The sequence below is a fragment of the Hemitrygon akajei genome, chromosome 10 (assembly GCF_048418815.1).
Source record: "Hemitrygon akajei chromosome 10, sHemAka1.3, whole genome shotgun sequence".
Lineage (NCBI taxonomy): Eukaryota > Metazoa > Chordata > Chondrichthyes > Myliobatiformes > Dasyatidae > Hemitrygon > Hemitrygon akajei.
The window spans coordinates 44,807,534-44,818,592 of NC_133133.1; the positions used below are offsets into that span (position 1 = coordinate 44,807,534).

Here is an 11,059-nt window from a genome sequence, read left to right on the forward strand (position 1 = left end):
ATGTCCTTGTGCTTTTTATTAATAGCATGATAAAGATGCAGTAACAGCACAGTATCCCTAATATTGTAGTGGTGCAGTTGCTGCAAATAATGGCAGAACATTTTCAAGTATAAATTTCTCTTCCTCCAAACCCTAAATATGTAAACAGGCACGTGTACTTACTGAAATCATAGTGTTCAAATATTTTTGCAGGAAAAAATGCTGCTTTCTCTTCTAATCCCTACAAAATTCAAAGTAAATTTATTATCAAAATACATATGTCACTATGTACAACCTTGAGATTAATTTTCCTGTAGGCATACTCAATAAATCTATAGGATTATAACGCTAACAGGATCAATGTAAGACCGCCTGAACTTGGTGTCCAGCCATAGTGCAGAAGACAACAGACTGTGAAAATACAAAAAGGAAAAATAATAACAATAAATAAATAAGGAATAAAAATCAAAGCCATGTGATGAGTCCTTGAAAGTGAGTACGTTGATTGTGGGAACATTTCAATAATAGGGCAAGTGAAGTTGGTTCAAGAGCCTAATGCTTGAGGGGCTAACAACTGTCCCTGAACCTGGTGGTGTGAGTCCTGAGGCTCCTGTACCACCTGATAGCAGCAACAAAAAGAGAGCAGGCCCTGAGTGGTGGAGGTCCCTAGTGATAGATACTGCTTTCCTATGATACTGTTTCATGTTGATCTGCTCAATAGTTGGGAGGGCTTTACCCATGATGGACTAGGCCATATCCACAACTTTTTGTAGGATTTTGTATTCAAGGGCATTGGTGTTTCCATAACAAGCTGTGATGCAGCCCATCAATATACTCTCCACTACACTATAGAAGTTTGTCAAAGTTTTAGTTGTCATGCCGAATCTCTGCAAATTCCTAAGGGAGTAGAGGTGCTACCATGTTTTCTTTGTAATTGCACTTACATGCTGGGCACAGGACAGAGGAATTTAAAGAATTTTTACTTGCAGTAAAGTTTCAATGTTTGAAAGTGTACATCATGAAAACATAACATAGTGTGTTATAATGTTAATCTATCTCCCAATTACAGATGTGAAGAATTAACCACCTTCTGGTCAGTTATGTACCTAATCATGAATATCTTGCAGTTCATATTATCTCGTATATCATTTGCAACAAGAATGACCATAAAACAGTACAGCACTGGACAAGCTATTTATCTACAATGTTGTGCGGATCCTCATGCCAATTTAAATTAAATATCATCTTGGTCCTGTGTGTCATCCATGCCCCTCCATTTCTTTCATGTTCATGTGTCTATCTAACAGCCTCTTAAACTCAACCTAACTGCTTCCACCACTACTTTTGGTAACCTACTCCAGGCACCTACCATTCTCTGCATGAATTATCCAACCTTAAAAAAGTGTTTGACATCTCTACGCTGAAGAAAAGATTTGGACTCTCTACCCTATCTATATCTCTCATCATTTTATAAACCTCCATCATGTTTCCTTGGCCACCTCCAGTGTTCTAGGGAGAACAAACCAAGTTTGTCCAACCTTTTCTTATAGCCCATACCCTCTTCTGCACCCTCTCCACAGTCTACACATTCTTCCTATAAAGGCACAATCAGAACTTACTCCCAGGTACAGTTTGACTAGAGTTTTATATAGTATGATTTCCTTACTCTTGTACTCAACACCCCTACCAATGAAGTCAAGCCTTCTGTATGCCTTCTTTACCACTTTATCGACTTGTAGAATCTTGTGAAATTATTTAGAAATGGCAAATAAATATTAGAGCAGTTTCACTGCAATTTTAATTTTTATTGTCAGCATCTCTGAAGAACACATCCTATTTTTAACATTTGGTATCACTCTTGGTGCCTTAAATGGTAACAATATCCAATCTTTTTCATTCTTGGGATATAGAAGAACAAATATTCAGTTTAAAAATCCCACCACTGATCAAGCTAATGCTTAGGGAGAGTCATATAGGAAACACTGGAGATGGTGGAAAATAAAAGTAAGTACAAAAGAGTGGAATGGATTTGTGGGTAAAGTGATGATAGAAAGAGTTGGCAGCAGTTGTTATAGCAGCAGTTTTGAGCATTTCATGCAAGACATAACTCTGTTGTGCCCAGTGCTCCTGATGTAGCCTCCTCTACATTCCCTTCATAAATTGGGGGACCACTTTGTCAAGCACTTCTGCTCCATCCACCAAACATTTTAATTCCTGTTCTGTCCATGGCCGCCTCGTATCAAGGAGGCTATCCTCAGGGTGGAGGAACAATGCCATAATGAGAAACCATAACGTATAGGAAACAGAATTGGCCCTTTGGCCAAATGAGTCTGCTCCGCCATTTCATCATGGCTGATCCATTTGCCTCTCAGCCCTGGTCTCTCGCCTTTTCCCTGTATCCCTTCATACCCTGACTAATCAAGAATCTGTCAACCTCTGCCTTAAATATACCCAATGGCTTGGCCTCCACAGTAGCCTGTGGAAGCAAATTTCACAGATTCACCATACTCTGGCTAAAGAAATGCATCCTCATCTCCATTCTAAATGGATGTCTTTCTATTCTGAGGCTATGTCCTCTAGTCTTAGACTCCCCCAACACATATATCAAAAAAAATCCTCTCACATCCACTCTATCAAGGCCTTTCAACATTCAATAAGTTTCAATAAGATCCCCCCTCATTCTTAATTCCAGTGAGTACAGGCCCAGAGCCATCAAACACTCTGGAATAATTTTCATGAACCTCCTTTGAACCCTCTCCAATATCAGCATATCTTTTAGATAAGGGCTCCAAATCTGCTCTCAGTACTCCTAAGTGAGGCCTTACCAGTACCTTATAAAGCCTCAGCATTACATCATTGCTTTTGTATTCTAGTCCTCTCAAAATGAATGATAATGTTACATTTGCCTTCCTCACTACCGATTCAACCTGCAAATTAACCTTTAGGAAATCCTGTACAAGGAGTCCCAAGACCGACTTACACCTCAGATTTTTGAATTTCCTCACCATTTAGAAAATAGTCTATGCTTTTACTTATTCTACCAAAATGCATGGCCACACATTTCCTGATACTATGTTCCATTTGCTGCTACTTTGCCCATTTTCTTAATCTGTCAACTTGAATTCCATCTGGGTAACCTCCAACCTGGTGGCATGAATGTGAATTTCTCCTTCCAGTTTAAAAAAAAAATTCCCCCCCCACCACCACCACTCTTCTGTTCCCAAGTCTGAACCCTCTCACCTGCCTATCTCTTCCTCCCAGCTCTTCTCCTTCCCTTTCTTGCATGGTCCACTCTCCTCTCCTATCAGATTCTTTCTTCAGCCTTTAATCTTTCCAACCCACCTGGCTTCAGCTATCACCTTCCAAGCTATCCTCCTTCCCCTCCCCCACCTTTTTATTCTGACGTATACCTCTTCCTTTTTGGTCCTGAGAAAGGTCTGGACCCAAAAAACATCGACTGTTTATTCATTTTCATAGATGCTGCCTGACCTGCTGAGTTGCTCCAGCATCTTGTGTGTGTTACTATGAACAGAGCAATGATGGGAGAAACCTTCAGCCATCATAGTAACAAGAATGCATTTCAAGTAGCAACTTAATTGTGAGAGTAGCTGAAGTTTATTTTTGCCAGATTTCCTTTAATTTCTGTTCAATAGGACAAGTAATTCTTCATAATCTTTCATTTTTATGCAAAGGCTTTTACCATTTTGGCAGAAAGTGATCACATTGCATAGCAGAATGGAATTGAGTTCCACATTAAGCTACCAATGTAATGTCTGCTGTTGGTTAGTAACAGCCAGTGCTAGCATTTAAACTTATCAAATTACATTGATATATTCTTAGATTCTCTGTTTTTCTTTTCACTTTTTCTCTACAATCTCTAGATTTGAACTCTTTCCAACAGACTTCAAAGTGGATTGATGATGTACGGACAGAAAGGGGAAGTGATGTCATCATTATGTTAGTTGGAAATAAAACTGATTTGGCAGATAAAAGGTAACAGCTGTTCGGTGTATTGGATGTACTTTTATGCTTCCACATGTATTATTTTTTAATTGAAGTTAAAGATGGAATAATTTGGTATGCGCTGAATCTTAATAGTTAATTCTACTGTAAAACCAGGTTATCAAGTTATAGGTATTCCTCTCCTCAGATCTGCACCATATAATGTGACATCACCAGTTTTTAAGATCATTTGTCAAAATTCAGATCTTTGAGTAGGATTGTCAGAAGTAGACTTAAAGGGATCCTATCCAAAACTGTGAACTTATGTTGACATTCAGCAGTTTCATTTGATTCATGATATAATGGTGGCTGCAGGTTTGATTTGTATTGAGGAGGTAATTTGGGCGGCATGCCACATAGGGTGTGAGCACTACAGGTTTAATAAAACATAGTATTCTTGAGGATGAAGCTTTAAAAAATACTCAAAATCTTGTATAATAAGCAAAGTATTCAGAAAGAGTGAAATGAAACAGAAATCATTCTACACTTCAAGTTAGTAACAAGTCTGCACTTGCCAATGAGATACAAAAATTAGAAAAGGAGCTTGCATGCTAAGCAATGAGATACATCCTTGCAAATTGTGATTGCCTACTCTGGAAAATTGAATTGCCAGTATATTTAGTAATTCTTTAATAAAAGCTTTTTGGTAGCATCCATTTAGCCAGTAGAAGAAGGATACCTACAAATAAACTTAAGACCAACTAAACCATGTAACATGCACAAAAGTTGGGCCATGATTGGAAGCACTAAACAAACTATATTGGTGACATCAAAACTCATTGTGTTTTGCCAACTATCTTTTAACCTTGAAGGGAGAGAGTAAGCAGTTATCAATCATGATGTCTTGGCACAAATAAAGTATAATAGAAAAGATTTTGTTCCTTTTAGTATTTATACAGTTAACTGTATGCTACAATTCCTTACAGTTAGATTGTTTGCTAATTTTTTTTGCATTTACATTGTTGTAGGCAGGTTTCCATGGAAGAAGGTGAGAGGAAAGCCAGGGAGCTAAACGTAATGTACATTGAAACCAGTGCTAAAGCAGGATATAATGTCAAGCAGGTATGTCTGTGAAATTGAAAGGGATTTAAAATTTCACTAGAATTTGATTTGTACCAAACAGTTGTTGCTCTGAATTTACAAACGGGTTATTGTGAAGTATGCAGAGTATCATTTGTGAAAAGAAAACCCTGTTAAATGTTTCCTCACTGTCCTTCAGCTTGCTTTAAACTCTAAACGCTCAACACTTTCCCTCAGTTCCAAAGGAGTGTTCTACACTACAAACAATAACAGGTGTTTCCAGCTTATTGCATCTTCAGATTTGTTTTTTATTGGTTTCAGAATTCTTTCAAAAGCTGTATCTACATGCCATTATTACTTCTCTGTAATATTAACACCCCCCCCACAAAAAATTATTCCTACATTGTCTGTTGTTTAAGTCAGAGTTCCTAAATCTCCTCATTGTCCCCTTTAATTAATTTAATTAATGCAAGCCTGTTGATAGAGAACCAAAAAAGAACTTTTTAAGGCAAACTTAGGACAGTTTGTGACAAGTATAGACTATAGACACTGTGTACTCCCCTAAAACTAATGTTATTTTGTTTTCATAGTTTGACTTTTGTCGACCATGATAACCTTTCCCTAGTCGCTAATTTTTTATTCTTATCTTGTAGCTTTTCCGGCGTGTAGCTGCTGCACTTCCTGGTATGGACAATGCACCTGAAAAGAGCAAAGAAGACAGTATCCTTTAAGAATATCTAGTTATAAGTTAGAACAAAGTCAAACAAGACTGGTTGGTTGTTTTCATTCTGTCTGTTAGGATAGCACTTAATAATAATCATCTTAGCTAGATTGAGAATGTAAATGCTGGCTAGAAATGTCAACATTCCATAATATGGAATACATTCCTGTTTTTTCTTTTCCAAGTCATGGCAAGATATTGACCTGTTGCTCAGTTAATTGCTTCCAATTTGTACTAAGTTAGTTATTTTTCAAAATTGACTATTTTACTGCTTCCCATTTTGGAACCAACAGGGAGGAATAAAGTTATGAATGTACACTGATTTTCAAATTCATGAGATTCTAACACTATAACAAGTGGTTTTTTTCACTGTTTTTGAAAGATTAATCTTTGGTTCCTTGAGGCAGAACCACATCCAGTTCTGATTCCTTCCAGTTGAGTAGAACAATCATATCCTGTTTTAATTTTGCAGAAATGAGAATCAAGCTATTTGCCCAAAGATGATTACAATAATGTTTAGAGACTAGTGGTGAGAGGGATGATGTTGGGCAGGGTGGGGGAGGAATTTTGATGAGAAAGTCACAGACATGGGCTACTCTGGCCAAAAATAGCTGAGCAAAAAGAAAACAGACTCATTTGCTGAACAGGCTGATAATTATTCCACATGACAGCCGTGTTTATTTATTGGGGTTGGGTGAACTTGCTTTGACTTCTGGTGACTATACAGTAAGACCCTCTTGAACTATGAGCAAGATAATTTTTTTTAATAACTTCCAAGTTTGAAAATAATTCAAGAATGAGAGAACTTTGTCCTGTCAGATAGCTTGGTAATTCTGCATGGATTCACAGAATGCACATAAATATCTCAAGCAGCAGGTGAAGTTAAAAGACACACTGGAGGGGAAGCATGTTCCCACTGATGGGTGAGTCCAGAACTAGAGGCCACAGTTTAAGAATAAGGGGTAGGCCATTTAGAACAGAGATGCAGAAAAACTTTTTCACCCAAAGAGTGGTGGATATGTGGAATGTTCTGCCCCAGAAGGCAGTGGAGGCCAAGTCTCTGGATGTATTCAAGAGAGAGTTAGATAGAGCTCTTATAGATAGCGGGGTCAAGAGATATGGGGAGAGGGCAGGAACGGGGTACTGATTGTGTATGATCAGCCATGATCACAGTGAATGGCGGTGCTGGCTAGAAGGGCCGAATGGCCTACTCCTGCACCTACTGTCTATTGTCTATTAAAAGAACCACAACTTCAAACAAGATGTCAACATGTTGGAGAAGTTTGGAAAACCACTGCTGGTAATCTTTTGGCAAGGTTTCAAAACAAAGTTAGACCTAGTAATTTGTATGCTTTCATATTAGCATTTTAACTTGACAACTGAAATCGTACTTTTTCAGATGATGCTAAGATTTGGGTGGTCATTGATGGTGGTGGGTCAGTAGTTAAATCGCAGTGCTAGCTATTGAATGATTGTGATAGAGTCGAGGTGAACAAGTGGTTAATCTTGTCATTTTTGTAGGGAGGAACAATGAGAGGCACAGGCTACTCATACAAAAGCGATCTTTAATAACACATTAAAAGGGGGGGGATCTGATTGAGTGGTTGATAGCTCATGGACATCAGCACTGTTTTAATTTATCTTTTACTTGGGACCAGAGAAATCCTCAACTCTATGCACTAATCTCCTTCCAAACTGATTGCAAACCTACTTTGGCCCAGCCATTAATGTTGTTTCTCTTCCCGGTAAATTTGAATTCCCGTGTGATACCAATGACCTTTGAGCTTCATGTATAACAGATCCTAAAAATTAAACACAAATTTGCTTTTTCCAAGTGCTGAAGACTTTCCACTTACTATGGCTATACACTGGACCCCCCACTTTTGGAGCCATTTGGCCTTGTGGATCGTATGAACCTTCTCTCCTTGTAGAACATGCTTGTCTAAATAAACAATTTGATAGAGTTCTACAAGTTGCTACTGAGTTGCCCAAGCAGGTTGAATATCATTGAGCTTTACATGTGGTTAAAATACTGTTTTAGAGCAGTTGGCTAAAGAATTTAGCAGATCAAAATCAAAATCAATACAAAGAAATGCTGGGGCTACGTTTGAAGAAAAAAAAGTTATGCAATTATTAGTATATATACTTTGGTTAGGGGTTGCCGTGATTATTCTATATCCTTGGTATAGATGCAGGATATTAAGATAAACATTTCCTTAACTCTAGCTACACAGTGATTGACATCAAACTGGAGAAACCACCTGAACCGCCAATCAACGAGGGTGGTTGCTCCTGCTAATGCTGGCACAATCAAACTGTTCCTTATTAGCCAGCATCACCAATTGCATTACAGTCATTGACTAGCCACCTTGCTCCCTCTTAATGGTGTGCTGGCTCGGTAATGTGTGAACGTGCTGCTACCGAGGTGTCAAACACACCAGGAGCTTCATTCAGAAAATTCAATTTCATTTCCTTCAGCTGCATGGTTTATTTAAGATCTGAGATCGAGTTTGATTTTGTTATGTTATGTATTGCACTCTTAACACTGAGCGATGCAGTCCTCTACATTGTACAGAAATGTGTGCACGATGTAAAATGTTTGTGTGAATATGCAAAGATGTTGCTGTATCAGATTTTCAAAAAAGGAAAAATTGTCTGTGATGAAGTCCTGATATGAGTATGAGCTGAGGTGCTGATGTTGGTTTGACCACAGAGAATGCTTTTATGATGGTGGTAGAGTATCAGAGCAACATGTGTTCCACAAGACTCTTGGTATCTAATTGATCTAGAATGCTGCCTTGGGTGATTTGTAATATATTGGAGCAGCCTTCCAACAATCCATTGGCATAGCAGTCTTGATTTTTCTATCATTGAGCAAAGATGCAATGCAGGATTAATTATTTGACATCTTCTGAATATATCTCATGCTTTATCATATGTGCACAAGCATATGGAGCTCAAGTGCAGACGAGGAATGCAGTGGTCTTTGAAGTAATTAAAGATTTTCCTCTGATTAGCCACTCAGTCTTCCTTCCAAAGAAGGCAGTGATTATGGCTTTAGGTACTCTTCAAATAACTAATAAAAATTATGCTTTATAAATTAATTTTGTGACATGTGATGAAATGGTTAAACAATAGAGAATTTTTTTAAATTACTATTTCCTTAAGTTACTTGGTCGATATCAAAATAGAGGATTCTTTTCAAATAGCCCCAATAGATTTAATTTACAAAATTAATCAGCAATTTTGTATTCTAAACGAATATTTGTTTCATAGGCAGTTTTAATAAAAAGTGTTAAATATGTAGTAATGTTTATGATTTTGCTGAGAAAGGATATTTGAGAATTTTATTTGTTGATGAAAATGTCCAAGTGATCACGGTGTTTGATTATAATTTTCTGTATTGAGCCACAATGCTCTGAGACTAAATGGAGTCTTTCTGAATAGCCTTGCTGTAGTTGAAAGGATGTTTTAATGCAAGATCAGTGATAAAATAGAATAAATATTACTTGAAATAACAGCTTTGTACACCGCTTTGTTTGTGAATTAACAGTTTACTAGTAAACATTCTCCAGGTGAGTTACAATTTATAGTTATGTATAGATTCTGCACAGCTTCTGTACTAAAGGCGTAATGTGTACCTGTTGTTTAGATTTAGGAGGGGCTAATATTGATATTTCATGAGATTTGTCCTTTAGCAAGTTCAGTTTTACAGCAAAGTATTTATGTGAATGCCTCAATTTTGGAATCCTTTTAGTGGATTATGTGAATTCTTAAATGTATTTGCTATGGACAATATTTTGATGTAATTACTGTTTTCAACTAATCATAGCTTTTGGCTTACTCCCCCTATAAGACTGTGTGTGATGCACACTTGAGCCGCCCATGTTCCTTCCAGTATAAATATTCTTTATGGGATGCTGTGCATAAGGTCACTTCAAATTGATATAATGTTAGTGCTAATTTAGCATTTTCTATCATAGTCCTACCAGAGGTGCAGATTAAACAGATTCTGACCAATGCTCTTTCTTCATTCTAGCTGCTATTTATTTAACCAAAGGGGAAAATATTAAAATGTAATGGTTGATTTTAACTCATTGGTCGACTTGAAATTAACCTAGTTCTGGTAAATATTTTTATACCTGTAACTAGAGAGTATGTGATATCATTGTCCCCTTAAATAATTAGAGATTTTTGGTTCCAGAAATCCTCCATTTCTATTTAAAAATTAACTGGCATAGAATAAAATGTTAATAAAAAGCTGGATAAATGAAATGAGCCATAAATAATTGATGTAGGATTCTGGATGTAGCATTCTATGCTCAAACATTGTTACAGGATACAGGATATTTGAAAATGATCACAGCATCACTAAAGTACAGTGATTCACTGTGTCTCGTTTGAAATTTGCATCTTTAATCACACTTTTAAATGAGCAATACACCCTTATTTGGAAGGATAGGAACACAGTTAATGGGTTGATTTTGTCACTCAGTGAATACTCCATTTGAACTTTACCATGTCTAATCAGCTTCATTCGATGGTGAAGGTTTGTAAGGATGAAGTTGCAACTGTTATACAAAATGCAGTTTTCCTATATGTCATGACAACGATTGTTGGTATTCTAATGCAATCTGTGGAGGCCAGTGATGAAGGATATTCTGTTGAATAATTTGAAAACAGCCAAAAAGAATGGAAAATATCTGCAGGCAAAGTACCTGAGCATCCTCCACCAGTTATGTATTTTTTGAATATTTAGAACAATTGTCTTTTTGTTGTAAATACTTAACAATTATAATGTTCTCATGTCTGTGTATGCATTTGCCAGTTTAAAATCTTTGGAAAGGCAGTAAGACACTAACCCACTCTTCTTTAATGAAGTTTATGCCCTTGTGTACCTGTGTCTGAAGTCTTGCAAAGATAAATGTCATGTCATTCAAATAGTTCATTGACACCAACTATGTAATAAAGAAGCTACTTATGTCTTCATATTTCCTGTAATAAGTGATCTCATTACAGCTAGTTATTAGATTATTTGTATTAAGGTTGTAAAGTAACATCCTTGTATCACACAATAAAATGAGCCATTTCACCCCTGGTCATTTTTTGTGTCAGGTTTCCTTGAATGTTCATCTGTGTGCCTTAAAAATCAGGGATAATTGGTTGTTGTGTACCTAATTTTGGATTACAGCCAATAGAAAAAATAGTGAATGCTGAAATTCTGAAACTTGTGCAGAAAGTACTACATTCCCATCAGCTTTTGCAATTTAATGCTCTAATGAAGGTTTATCAGCAATTTGAGACTTTCCTTTTAGTTGTAGCTGGTTGCATAATATT

At 36.9% G+C, this 11,059-nt stretch overlaps 1 protein-coding gene across 2 annotated transcripts in view; it reads left to right on the top strand.

Annotated features, from left to right (window-relative positions):
* Window positions 1–10,824, top strand: part of rab41 (RAB41, member RAS oncogene family) — a 37,190-nt gene extending 26,366 nt beyond the window's left edge. For both annotated transcript variants that reach the window (XM_073058147.1, XM_073058146.1), the window contains exons 5-8: window positions 3,861–3,972; window positions 4,950–5,043; window positions 5,655–5,721; window positions 7,957–10,824. In XM_073058147.1, coding sequence (XP_072914248.1) covers window positions 3,861–3,972; window positions 4,950–5,043; window positions 5,655–5,721; window positions 7,957–8,021 — 338 coding nt within the window. In that variant the 3' untranslated portion in view covers window positions 8,022–10,824. The remainder of the gene's footprint in view (window positions 1–3,860; window positions 3,973–4,949; window positions 5,044–5,654; window positions 5,722–7,956) is intronic.
* Window positions 10,825–11,059: the final 235 nt, after the last annotated feature.